Source organism: Lithobates pipiens, unplaced genomic scaffold (assembly GCF_037356315.1).
Source record: "Lithobates pipiens isolate NorthernLeopardFrog02 unplaced genomic scaffold, aLitPip1_a1.2 Scaffold_23, whole genome shotgun sequence".
Lineage (NCBI taxonomy): Eukaryota > Metazoa > Chordata > Amphibia > Anura > Ranidae > Lithobates > Lithobates pipiens.
Window position 1 is genome coordinate 170,618,730 of NW_027507785.1, and position 20,536 is coordinate 170,639,265.

General features: G+C 42.2%; 1 protein-coding gene and 1 pseudogene across 3 annotated transcripts in view; both read right to left on the reverse strand.

Moving 5' to 3' along the window:
* FIRRM (FIGNL1 interacting regulator of recombination and mitosis) overlaps positions 1-20,536 on the reverse strand; it is a 387,122-nt gene that overhangs the window by 40,458 nt on the left and 326,128 nt on the right. For all 3 annotated transcript variants that reach the window (XM_077452604.1, XM_077452605.1, XM_077452603.1), the window contains 2 exons: positions 15,558-15,638; positions 7,380-7,499 (listed from right to left, as the gene is read on the reverse strand). In XM_077452604.1, the coding sequence (XP_077308730.1) occupies positions 7,380-7,499; positions 15,558-15,638 (201 nt within the window). The remainder of the gene's footprint in view (positions 1-7,379; positions 7,500-15,557; positions 15,639-20,536) is intronic.
* LOC143926778 (gametocyte-specific factor 1-like) lies at positions 2,323-2,986 on the reverse strand (annotated as a pseudogene).

Here is a 20,536-nt window from a genome sequence, read left to right on the forward strand (position 1 = left end):
TATGAAGTGAGAAAAGAGCTCTTTAAAATCTAAGTCTACGTCAAGCATATTGTATCCCTTCTCTTCAAAATGATCTCTTAGAATGTTGGCTTGCATCTTGAAAGTGTCTGTATCAGTACAGTTTCTGCGTAAATGCAAGAATTGGCTTTTAGGAATGGACCGCAACTAGGTTTTATGGTGACAACTATCAATGGGTATGAACCCATTGCGATCTGTTGGTTTGAAATATGTACTAAATATAAAACGACCTTCCACCAATTTGATCTCCAAATCAAGGAAATGTATCTTACTAAAGCTTGATTCCTATGATAGAACTATGCCTGTATCGTTATCATTAAGAGATACGAAGAAGCTCGCCAGGGATTCTGGGGACCCATTCCATAGGAGGAGGATGTTGTCAATATACCTCGCCCACAGTACCAACTATGATCTCTCTATGGCATAGACGACATCCTCCTCCCACTTGAACATAAAAATATTTGCCAGGCTGGGGGCAAACTTAGCCTCCCATTGCCACTCCTTTCTTCTGTTGGTAAAACTGACCGTTAAACCAAAAATAATTGTGGTGTGTCGCAAAATGAAGTAGTTCCAAAATGAAACCGGTCTGCACCCCTATTAGAGTGGGTTCTTGTTCAAAAAATAATTTTACAGCTTCCAACTCCTTTGAATGTGCAATACAAGTATACAAAGAGGCTACATCCGCCATAGCCATGATGTAGTCGCCATCTATATTTATTGATGAAAGGATGTTAATGGTATGTTTAGTGTCTTTCAGGTATGAAGGGATTTTCTGGACGATAGGTTGTAAGTAATAATCTATATATTTACCTATCCTCGATGTGACAGAGTCGATTCCCACTAATGATGGGATGACCTGGAGGATGTACAGCATCTTTATGGATCTTAGGTAAATAGTAGATGATGGGTATACGTAGCGCTACAGGGATTAAAAAGTCTTTCTTTATGATTTAAAATGGACTGGTCAAAGCCCTTAGAAATGAGATCAGTAAGATCTTTTTTATATTTAACCATAGGATTCGTGGGTAGTTCTTTATATGTACTATCATCACTAAGAATTTTGTACATTTCACCCATGTACGCAGATTTATCAAGTAACACTATGCCTCCACCCTTGTCGGCTGGGCGGATCACCAAGTCTTTGTTATCACATAAAGACTTGAGGCCTACGCTAGGTAAGGAGTTTTTATACATACATTTAGGGGGAAGTTTGGCTCGGTCACATAGTTAGTCAGGTTGAAAAAAAGCACATATATGCAATCTGCAATAATGCTACTTGTACAGACATTTGAAGGGAAGAAAAAGAAACTTTTAAAAAAAAGGTATGAAAATTGTAACATTTTTAAATTGTAAACTCACATGGTATGAAGTGCAAAAATAAGTAGTGGGTGCTTTAAGAACCAATGTTATGTGTATGTAATTAGGGAATCCAGAAATGTCTTTCGATGATGTTCAGCATCATTCATTTCACACATTTTATGTAATTTAGCAGCATTCTTTTTATAAAGATACAGAACCAGGGAGACAGGTGAGTGTAGAAGGTGTGTAGACAGAACACCCAGAGCAAGGGAGTGACAAGGTGTGCTCAAAGGTGTGCATTGAGAGTGAAAATTTGTGTCACCTATAGTGCAAGTGTGAAGAGCCCTATCAAATCAAAGGTGTATATCAAGAGTGAAGATGTAAAACAGTGCCACCGAAAGTGCAGCTATGAGGAATCATAAATACCCAATTGGCAAGGATACTAAAATGCAGAACCCAGAGCCAAGGGTACCGCTGGTATCAGAGTATGTGCTCTGCCTGTGCCAGAGCTTGGTAAGCAGCCTTATATCTTGACTACCTCTCTTCCCCACTATATCAATTTGTATTGTTTAAAACAAAAATGTCTTCTATTATACTGTCATTGATTTTTTTTTTTTTAATCTATTTACAGATGTATTTCCTGATGAAGTAGTAAACCTGCAAAACTAGTCAAAATACCATGTTATCTGTGTTTAAGAACTTTTTTGTCCTGCTTTTTGTAAAATTTTCATGATTGTTTATACACTCTATTTGTATCCTTATATATTGTACTGAGATAGTCTGCTTGTCTCCTTGCCTCTGGTGAGTTCTGGTTGGGGTCCAGACTCCTAGACCTCTATCCTATTTAACTCGGATGATGGTACATATGTTAACATTTTTTATGCATTCAATATCATACTGTGAGGCCACCTATTTCTTTAATGGAACAGAGAAAAGTCAGTGCTCTCAGGAGACCAGATAATTGGTCTTCTACTCATTCTAAAATGTGCAAATCCAAAGATGGAATCAGAAACCGTAATGGACTTTCCATGGTAGAGATTCAAGAGCACAAAGATTAGAGCCAAGGATACGCTTGAGATCCATCAACGTACCATCTTCAGAACTTGGCACAAGACAGGATGGTGTCCCCACAAATATAGGGAGATTTACTGATCTGCAACTCTTCATCCCAGTCTTCGGTACTGTAAGGTGGAGCATTCCATTGGCTTGGACTGACAACTTGTTTGTACATACTGTTATCAGCAATATCCTGTTTAATGCACTTCTGCTCGTCGCATTGGAAAATATGATAACTTAGCTCTCCCTGAGGTACCATGTGGCGGGCATTAAATGGGCATGGGACAATCAGTGTTAAATTCTTTCTACATCAGGTGATCAGGAAAACAACATGCTCTTATTTGGTGGTTAGAATCATAAGAGCGTTGCGGGAGTCTGTATGGATTCTGTGGGTCACAGACATGCCTTTATTGCTCCAACCTTCTCTCCTCTTGTTTTTTTTTTCCTGATTTAGAGATATGGCTATTCATTTTGTTTTCTTCTTTGAGGCTTGTTAACCCACCACCTTGTTCTGTTCCTTTTCTTACTTGCTCTGACAGGTCATTAAATGCATTCACAACTCTGTTCCACAGGCCATGTGTTCTGTATTAAATGGGCAGATCACATCATTCATGACTCCACCGTGTCTCAGAACAGTCTGTTCTATGTGCCCCCCTTGTCTCCGTTCTGCTCTTCTCTCATGCTGGTTCTCCTCTAGCAATGGCCATGAAAGAGAAAGACTGATGTGAAGATTAACTGGTATTTTTCAGTACAGCAGCTGTTCTACATGCTCTTCTGTCCTCTAACTTATTTAAGAAAATCATTACAAAAAGCATTCAATATGCTTGATCATTTGGCTTTCAAAATATTAATGGAGTTATTTTGATTCTCAAAACGCCATAAAGCAAAAGATGAATCGCCATGTTGGATTTTTGTAGCATAAAAGGTCGATTTTCTTAACATCAGTAGTGGAATTGATCAGAAACAGTTTGTACTTCCTGGGTTCTGTTTTAACATGCACATGCGCTGTAGGTTTTTTCAAGCAACTAAAAGAAAGATCTTACTGCTGGCGTGTGGGAGGGTTCACAAAGGTCAAAAAATCTTTAAATCTTTTCTGCTGCTCGGTAAAAAAAAGTAGGATTTTTGTACTCACCGTAAAATCCTTTTCTCTAAAGTTCATCGACAGACATAGCACTTTTGATCTTGACCTTAGGCTTATATCACCACCTTTAGGAGAGGACCAGGCAGAACACATATAAACAGCAAAACTGCCAGGAGGCAGTTCTACTGGCTATAACCCCTCACTCTGCTACCAGCAGCTCAGTTTGTCAAAAAGCAGTACAAACATAAATAGGAGGGGTGGGTGCCGTGTCCGTTAATGAACTTCAGAGAAAAGGATTTTACAGTGAGTACAAAAATCCTATTTTCTCTTTCGTTCATTGATGGACATAGCACCTTTAATCTTGACCTTAGGGACGTCCCCAAGTAGTGTAAAACGAGGGGTGGGAACAGAAAGAAAATAAACTCCACCCATAACAAAAATAACTCCTCAACAGAGGAGCTACAACCTTAAACAGCCGTCTGCAAAACCTTGCGGCCGAAGCATGTATCCAAAGGTGCGCTCACATCAACCTTCTAAAATTTAATGAAAGTGTAAATGGACGACCAGGTTGCCACCTTACACACCTGGAAAATGGATACTTGATGTCAGAAAGCCCAGTAGGCACCAATTGCCTTGGTAGAATGTGCCATGATAGGAAAGGGGGACGCCTGCACCCTTATGGCATAATCCTGAACCACGATCGGTCTGATCCCCCTAGAAATGGTGGCCGACGAGACCGTCAGGCCCTTCTTTGGACCAGCCAATGATACAAACATGGAGTCCGGCCTCCGAAAAGAAGCTGTAGCAGACAGATACACCCGCAGAGCCCGGTCCACATCCTAAGAATGCAAAGCAACCTCTTTGGGATGTGACGGCCGAGGACATAAGCACAATGTCCTCATTTAGATGAAACAACCTTTGTAAGAAATGAAGGCTGCGACAGCAGCACCGCCTTATCCTTGTGGAGGATCAAGCAGGGAGACTTGCATGACAAGGCTGCCAACTCAGAAACCCGCCTTGCAGATGTAATAGCCACTAGAAAGACTACTTTCTGAGAGAGTGTCAATAAGGGGATCTCTCATGTTTTCAAATGGCGGTTTCTGAAGCACCAAGAGCACCAGATTCAAATCCCACGGGGCAGTGGTGGTTGTACAGGAGGGGCCACATGTCGAACCTCCTGAACAAATGTACTCACCAATGAATGAAGCGCCAAAGGTCACTGAAGAGACAGCCAAAGCTAATATCTGCCCCTTAATGGACGCCACCCCATCTCCTCACACATGGAGATGTAGGCCTTCCACGTATGATGATAAATCTTCAGAGAAGAGGACTTCTGCGCCCTCAGCATAGTGGAAATTACCGAAGTCCCTTAGTACCTGGCTTTCAACAGCCATGCCATTAAAACCAGCGACGGTAAAGCAGGACGACGTATTGGACCTTGTGACAGAAGGTCCTCCCGCATCGGCAGGTGTCAAGGAACATCCGACACCATTCTATGTCGGTGTACCAAGGACGTCAAGGCCAATCTGGGGCAATCAGAATCACTGGATTCCCCTCGGCCTCCACTCTGCAAAGCAGATGCGGTAGGAGTCTGAGCGGGGGGAGGCATAAATCAGCCGATCATGCCCCCATGGAGCCACCAACGCATCTGACGTGTCTGCCCAGGGATCTCTTGACCTGGCCACAAACCTCTGTATCTTCCGATTGAGCCGCAAGGCCAAGAGAGCCACATCTGGCGTGCCCCACCTCAGGCAAATGAGCCGAAATACTTCCGGATGCAGCAACCATTCCCCCTGGTCCAGCAGCTGACGACTGAGGTAGTCTGCCTGTCAGTTTTCTATGCCGCTGTAAAACTGAGCTGCTGGAAGCAGATTGAGGGGTTATAGCCAGTAGGACCGCCCCTAGATAGTACTGTACAGCTTTGCTGTTTTTATGTGTTCTACCTAGTCCTCTCCTGAAGGTGGCAATGTAACCCTAAGGTCAAGATTAAAGGTGCCGTGTCCGTCAAAGAATGAAAGAGAAATATACCATTTATGTTGTTAATGATCTATAATATGTCAACAATTGGAAATATTTAGATACAATGATGGCATGATCGCATGCACGTTCGACAGATGTGGCCAGCTTTACTTTGTCAAGAGCTTAATTGTAAAGTGAGGATTGCAGGATACTTTTATTACAACCAGATGATATAGACCTGTAGCTTATAAACAGATTCATCCCAGGTAACCAAATTACAAGTTCTTAGGAAAATAAAGCCTGCTGCAAACACATCGCTACAATTGCTTATAACGTGTGTCAATTTTGTAGATGAAAATATTTTCGTCAGCTGCATGTTTTCAGTGACGAAAACTAAATGAAAATAGAATTCAGCAGATTAAAAGTAAAACTGCATTTTAGTGAAGACTACGACTAAATCAAAATTTGACATCAAAATTAACAGTAGTCAAAAAGCAATATTCTTGTTCGTTTACAAAATTTGGTTTACTTGATACTTGTTTTCATTATTAAAGAGGAAGTACACTTTCTTGTATTGTTTGTACCTATAGGTAAGCCTATAGGTAAGCCTATAATAAAGCTTACCTATAGGTACTGTATATACCGCCTAAACATGCACGGTTTAGGAGATATTTATTGTATATGCAGCCAATTACGTCATTGGGGCATGAAGGAACAGCTACCCGTGCCATTTTTTCAGAATCCTGTGCCTTAATCGGCGGACACAGAAAGGAGACAAAAATGGATGTGGCCTCCAGCGGTGATGAGGGCTTACTTCTTTTTAAAGAACAGTATTTTTTTATTCAGGTAATATGTGAAATGGCATTACAGCCAATAGGGTTTACAGTTTTTTTTTTTTATATTTTAAAGTGTCACTTCTGTTTGTCAAAAAACAATATTTTTGTTTGTTTATGATACTGGAGATTTTAGTTGATTAAAATGTACTGGAGATTTTAGTCGACTAAAATACAACTAAGACTCCTCAGATGAATAAAATATGACTAGAACTACAATGGCATTTTAGTCAAAAGTATATCACTAAAGCCAAATCGAAATTCGAAGACAAAATTAACACTATTTACAACAAGCATTTGTTAAAAATCTGCAACGATGATCAAACACATTCCACTGTCATTCAAAAATTGTTTGTCAGATTACTTTATCTAATCTCATATGCATACATGTTTTTTAGCCTAGTCAAGGGATCTATATGATGAGAAAATTAACCTTTATCATGCTGGCTATATACTGTATTCTCCCATGCTCCAATGGCAAACCCCAAACAATAGCATGCATTTATGAATCAGTACAATACATTAAATTAGGTTTACATTTGATTTTTTAATCAACCATTTACAGGGGGTTCCCGGTTACAAACAAGATAGGGACTGTAGGTTTGTTCTTAAGTTGAATCTGTTTAAGTCAGAACAGGTACAATTTCTAAGTGTAACTCCAGCCAAAAAAATCTATTTTTAAGCTTTTCAGATAAAATAGGGAAGGGTTATCACTGTAACATTTGTTTAGCAGTCTGTGCCTCAGTACAGAAGATTTCACCTCACTTTCTGTCCCAATGATAATTGGATTTTGAAAAATTTGGGCTGTTAGGGAAAGAAGGATTGGTGATAAAGCATCAGTGGAGACACCTTTTTCCCATATTAACTTTTACACGAGAGAATTTCCCTTCCTAGAGGTAGATTTCCTCTTAATTCCTGTTATCTCCCTCTGTTTGTAAGTAGGAGTCGTTTGTAAGTCGGATGTTTGGAAGTAGGGGACCCCCTGTAGTTGTTTGAGTTTTACAAACATTTTACATTCATTGATTCATCTGGAAAGTATGTTGCTTTATAAAGCAAAATCACTGCACCAAAGCTGATAAATGAATATATAAATCTGTCTCCAGATAAACATTTATTATGAAGACTATACTTGCCTCTAAAGAAAGAAATTCTTCAGGTTTCTGTACACAGTGAGAAATTTTTTTTTCCAAAATGCTTTTTTCTTCCTCTAGTCGTTCCTGTCTTCTGTTATTTGGTTCCACAAAAGGGACAGTCTAAACAGTCATAGAAAACTCATAATATAAACAGTACACATAAGCAAAATGATGCAGAGTAAATAAACATGGCTTTAATAACGCTATGTGGATTCTTTCATAATTTCCATGTGGTAACCGAGTATTAACAGTGGGATGGAAAAGTAAAAGTGATCAACATACAAAAAGACTGGATCTGTTGAACCCAGCCCTAACCAAAAATTTAAAGTGGAAGGTAAATCAAAAACTAATTAAGCTTAAAGTGATTGTAAACCTTCATTTTTTTTATTTATAAACATGTCATGCTTACCTGCTCTGTGCAATGGTTTTGCACAGAGCAGCCAAGATCCTCCACGTCTGTGCTCCTGGCTGCATCAAATTTTGTGAATTCCACCATAGAATGTGGAATTCCACCATAGGACCTTCCTATGGGGGCATTCATGCAGGCTCTATTCCAAGCTGCACTGTCTAGACACAGCGACCATGGCTCAGCCCTGCCCCATCATCACAAGATTTGGTTGACAGCAGCAGGATGGCTTCCTCTCCTATTCATTTGCCCTGTGAGGAGGGAGAGAGTTGCTGTCCTTGTGCACAGCACTGAATCAAGATTGGGCTCAGATAGGTGTAAGGGGGGCTTCCTATGCACAGAAGGTATTTTACCCTAATGCAAAGAATACAGGTAAAACCTTTAGGCTTTAGAACCATTTTAAATCTGAACACATCCTCACTAGAAATGTTTTTTTTTTTTTATCCAGAAAAAAACTTTATTCAGTAAAGCACACATACAGTCCAAATAATCACAGTCAGTACAAGACAATGCAGTACAGTGCAAAGTAGTCCGAGAACATAGACATGAGAACATTCGAGTCCCCCCCACCCCTCCACTCTATAATCCAATAATGTTAGTAATCTTTTCATACACCAAAACATTAATCCACAGCCATGCAAATAGAAATATATTTATATTGCAGTGCTTAGCGCACCCCTGGTCCGAGCAGTCGGTCCATGACTAAATCATCCGGGGCAAGACCCAGAGTGTCCAGCCATGGCCCCCATAGTTTTTCAAATTTATCAGGGCAACCTCTATGCTGATATACAATTTTTTCAATTATCAGCGTATTACCAACAGTGGTGGTCCACTCCCGGACCAATGGAGGTGAGTCCGATTTCCAGTGGAGCATTACCAACTTGCGGGCAGCAAAGAGCGCCATGGTCAGGGCCTCTCTAGTATGGGAGTCCCACTCCAACTCATCCAGTAAGTTCAAAATGCAACACCGAGGATCCCAGGGGACTGACACCCGAAACACCGTGCTCAGGGTGCCAGTCACCCCTCTCCAATAAAGATGAAGTTTGGGACATCGCCACAGCATGTGTATTAAGTCTCTGGTTGTCGGTGTAAGACCCATAGAGTGTAGCCTATGGGCAGTATAGTAAATTCTCAGTATGGTGTACAGTTGTGCAAGTCTGTGCGTCACATTCAGCGAGCACACGGCCACCGATTGCAACACTTCCTCCCACTGCTCGTCCTCCAGGGGCCCCACATCTAATTCCCATTTCCTTTTAACGGTCAGGGGGTGCTTCAACAAAAAACCCACTGTGTGCAGCATAATAACCTCAGAAGCACTGGGGACTCTGCCATTGGGGTCACCCTCAGGGACCATAGTGCCTATCAAATGTTGGAGTTGAGAGGCTAAATAGTATAGCCAGGGGTTTGGCAGCGCAAGGCCACCGTCTCCCTTCGGGCATTGGAGATGCTCTAATTTAATCCTAGGGGGTCGGCCTTTCCATATTAGCTCGCGGAATATTGAGTTTACTATCCTAAAGGTCTTCAATGGGATCACCACTAGAGAGTTGTGCAACATGTATAACAGTTGGGGCATAAGAATCATTTTAATAAGATTCACCTTGCTTGCAGCCGACATACACAGCATATTCCAAGTCTTAGTCCTGGAGCGAAACCTGGTCAGCAGGGGTGCAATGTTTCACGCAATATAGTCTCTGATCCGTGGCGTCACCTTTATTCCCAAATATTTAAACGTGAGGGCGATGGGGATCTCTCCCACCCGCCCCCCCTGTTGTAGTTGTGGCTCATCTATTGGCATAAGTGCTGATTTGGACCAAGAGAACTCCCCAAAACGGGTCACTGTGTCTAACGTGTTATTCAGAGACTGTCGCGTCCCCCAGTAAAATCATTGTATCATCCGCATAAAGCATCACCTTTTCCCGTCTATCCCCATAGCAGAAACCTGTGATGCCTCTGTGCTCCCTGATCCTAATGGCCAGTGGTTCTATTGCCAGGGCAAACAGCAGGGGGGACAATGGGCACCCCTGCCGAGTGCCCACGACCAAGCCAAAATGGCAAGGACAGCCTACCGGCTTCCCTAATGGCCGCGCTCGGGTGGTAATAATGCAGCCGTACCCATGAGATATACCCAACACCAAAGCCAAAACGCTTCAGTATCTCCCAGAGATATGGCCACTCCACACTATCAAATGCTTTCATAGCATCAAGGGACAGGAGAACTCTCCTGCCCACATTATCAGCCACTGATTGTATATTAAGGAATAATCTCCGGAGATTCACTGCCGTGGATTTATTCGGCATAAACCCTGCATGGTCTGCGTGTATCACTGAGGTGATTACTTTGTTTAAAATGGAGCGCTAGCACCTTGGCCAATATTTTAATATCAGATTATAGCAAGGAGATTGGTCTGTAAGAGGCCGGGTCCACCGGGTCCTTATCAGGTTTCAAAATGAAAACAATATTTTCCTCAGACAGAGGGGGGCAGAGTCTCCACCTCCTTGGCAGCATTAAACACGTTCAGCAGTTTAGGGAGCAATACCTCCGAAAAGTGCTTGTAGATTTCAATAGGGATCCCATCCCCCCCCCCCCCCCCGGGCCTTACAATTGGGGAACCCCGCCACTGCAGTCTGTAACTCCTCAAGGGTGAGTGGGGAGTCCAATGTCACACACTGGGACCCCGAAAGTTGTGGGAATGGTATTTCATCTAAGTAGGCATTCAGCTCCTCAGAACCATACTGCAAAGATGGGCGGTATAAGTCCTCATAATATGCAGCTAGCGTCTGTATCACTCCATCAGTGGAGTGAACCAATTTCCCTTCCTTCGTATACTTCCAATAACTGGAGATCTCTACTCAGAGTTAGCTATCCTGGCCAAGAGACGACCTGTAATCTCCCCCTCCTCGAAAAAAATCTCTTTTTTTCGCAGAGGAGGCAAACAGGCGGTCATACGCAGATTGAGCCGACTGCCAAGCCCCCTTCGCGAACTCCGTTGAGTCCTGAATATATCGTGCCTCCAGGGAATGTACCTGTACCTCAAGCGCCTCCCTGAGAGACTCCGACCGCCTCTTAACCCTTCTAACCTCCTTACTAAGTAGCTGTCTCAGAAATGTCTTGAACTCCTCCCATTCAGTAAATATTGATAATGCATCAGGTTGCCGAGTGAAAAACTCTCGGATGCTCCCCTCCATCTCCTCGGGACTAGAAATGGGTTTACCTTTAATGGGTCCCACTACCTCCAGGTACAGGGGGTGGCTATGGGCACATGTTGTGTGCAATCATATGCCGACCTGTAATAGGAGGAACAGTGCACAGAATTCTCTGAGGACAAAGTATGTGGATTTTTTGCCCACATATCCTGCACTAGTGCCGCTACATTTACAAAGTCATCATGTTCTGGATAGGTACCCAACTGTAGCATATAGACTTTATGTCCATGCTGAATGAAAAATCCTATTTTCATACATCATGGGACACAGGCGAATATTCATTACCTGCTGGGACGTCCCAGAGCAATAGCCTTTAGGGGAGGGAGATACCATGCCAAACAATAGCCATCAGACCTTATACGGCAGCCCGCAGTACACTGCAGCCGAAAGCTCGGCTGTTCGAACATCCACTTGATAAAATGTTGTGAATGTATGCACTGAAGACCAGGTGGCAGCCTTACAAATCTGAACCACAGATACCTGATGGTGAAAAGCCCAGGAGGTCCCTACACCCCTGGTAGAATGAGCTCTCACCCTAAAGGGAGGAGCTTTACGTTTCAGACCGTAGGCCTGAATTACCAATCGACTGACCCAATTGGCAATGGAAGCGCCCTGCCCTTTCTTGGGTCCTTTTGGTAAAACAAAAAATAAGTTTGATCCTTGGATCTCGGCAGATCTAGACAAATAAACCTTGACTGCCCAGACAATGAAGGAGTGCAGTCGTCTCTCTTCTGCCAAAAAAGAAGGCAAAATAATGTCCTGATTTAAACTAAATGCCGACACCACTTTTGGCAAAAAGGATGGAACAGAACAGGTCATAACCCAACTCTATAATGGTGAAGGTGACCTAATGGGGGGGGGGGGGGGGGGGGAAGCAAGTTGCCCCCTGCATAAATGTTCAAACCAGTGAATGGGAGGCTAAACTTTTGGAAGAATACTGATGGGGCCGAAACTTAACCAGTACTCAAAGCCAATTTGATTTCCACAGCTGAGGATGCCATTTTTTTGGCTACATACCAAGCAATATAAGTCTTCCAGACCTTATGATAGATGTTCCTAGTGACAGCTTTTCTAGCATTCACTAGGGTAGACACAGGGTGCTAAAATGGTTCTTTAACACCCTGGCTTCAATAGCCATGCCGTCAAATTTAGAGACTGTAAATTGGGGTGGAATATAGGACCGCAACACATTAGATTGGGGCGCCGTGGAAGCGTCCATGGCCCGTCTATTGTCAGTCTCACAATTTCCGGGAACCAGGGCCTTCTGGTGCCACCAAAATGACTGGAACTCCCTTTCCAAATCCTGCACAACAAATGCAGAAGGAGAGGGATCGGAGGGAAAGCATAAACGAAGGAGCGCTGGCTCCACGGAACCACCAGAGCATCTGCTCTGATTGCCAGAGGACCTCTTATTTGTGACAAACTGCTGTAACTTGTTGTTGAACCTGGATGCCAGGAGTAAGAAAATAACAAAAAGTCCGGGTGACCGCACTCCAATGAAAAACTATTTCTTTATTCATGTAAATCCATACAGCAAGGCTAAAACTACTAACGCATTTCACACCGCTGGCCATCCCCAACGTTGGCAATTTTCCTGGTACACCCCTGGGTGTAGGGACCATTCCCCCGAGTAGATCTGCTGGTGGCTGAGATAATCTGCCTTCCAGTTCTCTACTCCCGGGATATATGGACTGCTGATAGAATCAGCACATATCCCTCTGCCCAGGCTAGTATGTGGTTCAACTCCTTCACAGCTGAATGACTCCTGGTAACGCCTTGGTGGTTTATAAAAGGCCACTGCAGTGGCACTGTTGGACTGAACCCCCGATAGGGTAGTCCTGAAGCTCCACTGCCCAGGAACGTAGGGCGAGTCGTATTGCCTGTAATTCCAGGACGTTTATGGGCAGGATCTATTCTGTGCTTGACCATTTCCCCTGAGCTCTGAGCCCTTCTAGGGTCGCTCCCCAGCCCGAGAGACTGGCATCTGTAGTCAGTACTCTCCAAGTTACCAGGAGGAAGGATCTTCTCTTTCACAGGTTCTGATCCTGTAACCACCAGTTTAGGCTTAAGCCTGCCCAAGGAGATAAGAACATTGGATAAATCAGGGCTTGTATTCTCCTGTTCCAAGTCGAGATCTCCTGTTGTAGAGGCCTGAAATGGAACTGGGCATAGGGCACCGCCTTGAAGGAGAATACCATCCTCCCTAGAAGACTCCTAAAGAGCCTTATTGAGGGTTGTCCAGTGCCCCTTAACTGATGTACCTGATTCTTTAGGGCACAGATATTGCGGTTGGCAAGAATACTCTTGCTTGGACCGTATTTAGGATCAAACCTAAATACTTTAGACTTTGAGCTGGACTCAAGGTTGACTTTTTTTGTATTTATGACCCAGCGTAAGCTTTCCAAATACCGCACTATGCACGTTATGCTCTGTTCTAGAGAATGTAGTGAGTGATCTCTGCCCCCACAATATATTCAGAGAGGAAAACTGATTTTTTTTCCTTTCCTAATCATAGATGTATGGGGGTGCTTAACACAAATAGTGCCTTGAAAAGCTTTCTGAGAGGTGTAATATTAATTTGAGTATGGTTATGCTTACAAATATTGGATATTTTATACATGCATTGTCCTGATATATAAGTCTACTGACTGGAATGGTACCAGCTGACTGGAGAAAAGCCAATGTAGCAACAGTATTTAAAAAGGGCCCAAAATACACCACTGGGAATTACAGACCAGTTAGCTTAACATCAATAGTATGTAAACTCTTGGGAGGGGATGATAAGGGACTATATACAAGATTTTAGTAATGACAACAGTATCATTGTACATACTTCCTTCCCTTATTTATCATTTGTAAGTATAGATTTTTAGAAACAATAATGTATGGTCTAAGTCTGTGGCTTTCTGATATTTTCTGGCCCTTGTCTGTCCATGGTCCGTATATGTACAGGTTGATGCGCATTCTGTCTTTCATTATCCCTATGTCCGCCTGAGAAACTTTACATTGGCCATCACATTTCCCCAAATTCATCTCTGTTATGCCAATTTATAAAATATACAGTATGCAAAATGGATAGTAACTTTGTTTTTTTTTTTATATGTACTATATTATCTTTTCACTATCTTGTCCTGAATAAGTGTTTTTTTTCCGCGGAATGTGTTGAAAGAATATACAGAAAGGAGACCCCGTTAGATTTTCATACAAAAGTGAAAAACTTTGAATGTATGTGTGTGGAGAGACACGATTCCGTTTGTAGGTGGTATTCATTTATGACCACCTTTTATGTTTTTTATGTGGTTTCATATTATTGCTTCAAAGAAAACAATATAACTGTATAATTTTATAATGAGTTTGGTTTGCCCAATATTGTGCCTGTAAAGTCCAAATACATTGTGGTGCTATAGTTATCTGTGGTCGCCGCCATCTTACACTTTAAATCTACTTCCACCCTCTCTAAGTCTAATCTATCTACCGTGTAAAAAGAAATTTGTTTATACCTACCTATCTGCTCTAGTCCAGTCACATGACCGGCATCTAGTGCTGGCTGCAGAGCAGAGGAGGGATAGCCAACAACGGATGCATAGTATAGTAAGCCTATAGGGGACTTCATCGCCCAGGCTCTACAGCCGGTATGGGTATACTTATGTAAAAAATTTAATCTGGCGACAGAGTTGCTTTATATAAGTCCATCTGGTTATTTGAAATACTAAAATTGCAACAGTTCAAAACAATGATCACTCAAGACAGTGGTCAGGACAAGTTATCCATGTTATAAATAATTCAGTAAAAGCAAAAAGAACAGTTCTGAGGAGATATATAAAAGTGAAATTGCTATTGTACAAGATATTTATGATGATCTTTATACTTTTTTCCTTCAATACTAAAGCTGGCTATACACTGATAAAGCTTCGCCTGGTTCCTGATGAACCAGCCAAAACTTTGCTTTGTGGGTGGCTGTGTTGGCTTCCTCCTGCCTGACAAAAAACGGTCAACTGCATAAAATGAATCACAACAGCACTGGGAGATTCATTATTCTGTGCTATTTAGAGTGGGTGAAGGAATCTGCTGGAATTTTTTGATCTGGCCTATTGTGTGTTTTGTCAGCCTTATAGTGCAAGCCTGACTAAAGGCTGACTATAGCAAAGTAAGAATTGTTAATAAGAACAATTACATTTTTCAAAAGTAGATGATTTCCACCTTCTCTTAATGTGCTGTAGAGGGTAGTCCGCACAAAAGCAACACATACTTAACATACTAGCCAAAAGATTTTCATTAAACAAATTAACACATTGAGTTATTCTATAATGTAGGGTTTTTTTTGTTTTTTTTTGCAGTAGGACAAAACATGTACTTTTAGACAAATTGTTGATATACATATTTTATTTCAGTTTCTATTTCACAGGTAGCCAGCAGGTAGGTATTCTCATCTTCTTTTCATGTTTTTTTGTTTCCTATTGTAAAAAGCTTGTTTACAAATCTAGACAGCTGAAGCTTGGATTAAGCACTGAAAGAGTGACGCCTACCCTAAGGGACAGCCAATATAAAACAAAATAACTACAGTTTACCTTGTTTAAGATAGATATTACACGATTCTTGATGTCTTCTGAATTCATGCTTTGTGTAACAATTTCTTCATAGCTGGTTTCCTATAAACAGTTTTAATTCAGTCAGAAGGAAAAGCAGAATACAGAAGAATCTTAATTGTCTTTGTTTACTATTTGTGGTCAACAAATAATCCATGCAGTCTTATATATACAAAAATGAATTGCAAGCTTACACAAAAAGTGATTCCATAGCACTCGGTGTTAATATCAATCCATAAACCTTTTCTTCTGCTCAACGTTACAATAATATACTTGGATACATCACTCTGGATAGCCAGCTTTTTTAGCAATGGCCTTTAGAGACTTGCCCTTCTTGTGAAGGGTGTCATTGACTGTATTCTGGACAACTGTCAAGTCAGCAGTCTTTCCTCTGATTGTGTGAACCTACTGAACCAGACTGAGAGACTATTTAAAGACTCAGGAGACCTTTACAGGTTTTTTTTTTAGTTAATTAGCTGATTAGAGTGTGACAATATTGAACTTTCTCACAATATTAAAAATGTTATGAGATACTGACAAGTCAAATATAAAAGTCAGTGGTAAAAGATAGATTCAATCTTCTATAATAGTGGCATCCCTCTTCCATAAAGTGCCAAACACCCAGGTGTAACATGAGTCCTCAACTTGAAAATTGACTTCAAGGCTTTCTAAAGTGGTTGAACACCAAAAACTCTACCTACCTTAGATCGTGGCTGTTGCAGCAGTCCCCGCACACCCCTGTGACCGGCGACATGTCTCCCGCAGTTATTTCTGGGCTCCGATTCAGTGATTGGCCAGAACCGCGATGACGCCACGGCACCGGCCCTGAAGAAATGGCACAAGCAAGCAGTTTGACATTGGCGCAAGCGTATATGGTAAATATCTCCTAAACCGTGCAGGTTTAGGAAATATTTACAGTACCTACAGGTAAGCCTCATTATAGGCTTACCTGTAGGTACAAGTGGTGTAACTAGGTTTACAACCACTTTAAGAGGTCTAAACAACTTTGCTTATATGAGGGTATATCATCTAGGTCTTTCCTATCTTTATTCTCCTCTGACATACAGAGCAAGCATGAACAACACAGGACAGAGAAGACCAACGGTGCTCACTGTATGTATTTATCTTTTAAAAAAAAAAAAGGAATAAAAATACACTCACATAAAACTGTGTGAATAACTTGCATATCACATAGCAATTCTCCAGCTCATCATAAGCTTCTGGTACAAAATGTTATGGTCTATGGTGGATGTAGATCATATACAATAAAGATAGACCACATACCTGATGCTGTTTTGATCTGTTAGGAAGACTTGAGGTCAATTATCGATGTGAGCAGACTCAAATTACCCTGGGTGAAGTGTGTCTGGCACTTTATGGAAGAGGGGTGTCACTGGTATAGAAGATTGAATCTACCATTCATCACAGACTTTTTTATAGGACTGTATGCAGGTTGCTTTATGAACTTTCTTTGATAGAGGACCTTTTCCCATATATATGAGGTTTTTATCATTACAGGCAGTCCCCGGGTTACAAACATCCGACTTACAAACGGAGGGAGACAACAGTATATGAGAGAAAAATCTACCCTTAGGAAGGGAAATTCACTCCTGTAAGTTATTATGGGAAAAAGAGGTTTCCAATGAAACTTTATCACCAGTCCTTGTTCCACAACAACCCAAAATTTTCAAAGTACAATTATCATAGGGACAGAAAATGAGGTGAAATCTTCTGAACAGGGGCACAAACAGCAAAACAAATGTTACAGGGGTGTTAACCTTTCCCTTTGCCATTCCAAAAAACGTGGGCTGGAGCTAAACCTAAAAAATGTACCTGTTCCAACTTACAGACACATTCAACTTAAAGGGGTTGTAAAGTCTCCAGGTTTTTCACCTTAATGCATTCCATGCATTAAGGCGAAAAACCGTCTGTGCTGCAGCTGCCCCCAGAGGCTCCCTTTTTCTTTGCACAAGCCCAGAGACTCCAGCCACTGTCTCTGTCCTCATTGGGTAGATTGATAGCAGCAGGAGCCATTGGCTCCCTCTGCTGTCAATCAAATCCAGTGACACGAGAGCAGGGGGCGTGGCCGAGTCAGCTGCTTTACAAGGGGGCATTTCGTCAGATTAGGTGACCCGTCAAATTTTGTAACAGAAATGACAATCCGTCACCGCCATCTTGCTACACCCTGCACTTGTCCAAAATAAGGATACAGTGAGAAGACATCAAGCGGACTTACAGACTGTTACACCCACCGGGAGGCTTGCATTTTACACGTATTTTTAACAGTAAACTGAGCTTATATAGTGAAATACAGTATTTAAAAATCTGTCTGTTTAGATGTTCAATATTAAAAGCAGCGGTGAGCCTGCTGCTCTCACAGGTTTGTTAATATGACAGAACACAGCTGCTTTGAAAAATCAACATCAAAGCAGTCTTACAGATTTAAAAATACAGAATTTTACTATATAAGCGGAGTTTAATGTTAAAAATAAGTGTGAAATGCAAGACTCCAGTGGGTGTAACAAGATGCCCACTTGCCACCTTCTCACTGTATCCTTACTGTGGACGAATGCAGGGTGTAGCAAGATGGCAGAGAAGGAACATCATTTCCGTTACAAAATCTGATGGGTCACCTAATCTGAAAAAAAAAAAAAAAACCCCATGAAAAGCGGGTCTCCGTGGGGGCACCAGATAAAGGGGAGGAGCCAGGAGTGCCACCAGGGCACCCCAGAAGAGAAGGATCAGGGATGCTCTGTGCAAAAACCCTTGCACAGAGCAGGTAAGTATAACATGTTTGTTATTTAAAAAAAAAAAAAAAAACACACAAACCTTTAGAATCACTTTAAAGCGGAGTTCCCCCGAAATGTTTTTTTTTTAAAAAGTCAAAAACTACAAATACTGCAGCTGCTGACTTTAAAATAAGGACACTTACCTGTCCAGGGTGCCCGCATCTTCAGTAAGGAAATCAGGAAGTTATGGCTTCACAGCCTGGTTCCCTACTGTGCATGTGTGAGTCGCGTTGCGTGTCCTAACTGGTCCCTGCTGTCTTCTGGGACCTGTATGTCTCCCAAAAGACATCGGGGGGGGGGGGGATGGAGGAGGGGCCGGACATGGAATAGATCGGCGTGGATTCTGCAGCGATATATCACCGGAAGTGGGAGCAAATGCCTGTCTTAGACCGGTATCTGCACCCCCCTGAAAGGTGCCAAATTTGACACTGGGGGGGGGGGAGTTCTATTTTTGGGTGGAACTCCGCTTTAAGAACAAATCTACAGGGACTCAGGGACTGCCTGTATATGTTTTTGGGGATTACATTAGTATTTTTTACTTTGTCACATTAATAGTTATTTTCTTTATTTGGGTAACCATATTGGGGTAGCTCTGCATTAGTTTATGCATTGATATTTGTTCACTATTTAAGTGCACAGAAGTGTTCAAAAAGTGCACACAGTTCAAAATATGATAAAACTGGAAAATGAAAAATTATCAATATTTATTGCTGTCAAAAAGATTCCAAGGATGAAAAAGGGTAAATCCATTTTGATGTACTGTATATGGTTGAAGTACAGATGTCATGAAGGAAATCTAGAGGCTGCCATTCTTGGCATTATAATTAAAGTGTTTGTTATCGCTGCTGTGTCTGCCTTCAATACATCAGTCGCATACTCATAACAGGCCTGCAGTAAAGAAAGTCAGAATCTATATGCTTGTATTGGGTCAGTAATTTAAAACAGTATTAAACCCTAAACCAAAAATTTATTATATTGCAGCTTACCAAACATTTTCTTTGTCTCCCCCCCCCCCCCCCTCCCTTTCACCTGGTGATCTAGCCAGTAAGTCAGTCTGTGGGAGAGGGTAGTTAAATGTATTAGAAAATTTAGGTACACTAACAAATTGAAGCCAAACACACACATAAGCACAGTAACACTATTTATTTTTCTTTTAGAACAGAGGCTTGTCATGAATAAATAAAAGCTGATCATATTAGTCACCCCTGCCACTGCTAAGCGGTTTGTCTCATCCATGTATACTTATATATTCTGCTTGAGAGCTTGATTTCGTGAAAAACAACAGCACGCCTAAAAAAGGAAACTAATGCAGCCATCACATCTAGGAATTGGTAAGGTGCAATATAATAAATGTTTGCTTTTGGGTTTAATACTGCTTTAAGTTACTGAAAATACTTCTTGCATCCTCTAACACAGGGGTAGGCAACCTTTTGAGCACAGTGTGCCGAAAAATGTTTTCAAAGAAATGGAGCATGCCGATTTGATAACAAAATTTAAACTTCTCACAGTCAATCACAAAAATTATTTTTTATAATGTAAATGATGTAAACTACATTTGTAGTGAGAAATTAACACCCTGCACTCTCACACCTCAGATCACTGCCCCCCCTGCACATCTGCCCCACCACTGTACCCCCCCTGCACATCTGCCCCGCCACTGTACCCCCCCTGCACATCTGCCCCGCCACTGTACCCCCCTTGCACATCTGCCCCGCCACTGTACCCCCCCTGCACATCTGCCCCGCCACTGTACCCCCCCTGCACATCTGCCCTGCCACTGTACCCCCCTGCTCATATGTCCCGCCACTGTACCCCCCTGCTCATATGTCCCGCCACCGTACCCCCCTGCACATCTGCCCCGCCACTGTACCCCCCTGCACATCTGCCGCACCACTGTACTACCCTGCACATCTGCCACACCACTGTACTACCCTGCACATCTGCCCTACCTCTGTATGCCTCTGCTCATCTGTCCCACCACTGTATCCCCCTGTACATCTGCCCCACCAATGTTCCCTCTTTCCCATATGTCCCACCACTGTACCTCCATGCACGTCTGCTCCACCACTGAACCATCTTCTCATCTGTCCTAACACTGAAGTTTTCTGCTCATCTGCCCCACCACTGTAAGCCCCTTTCTCATCAGTCCCATGACTTTACCTCATGGGTGCC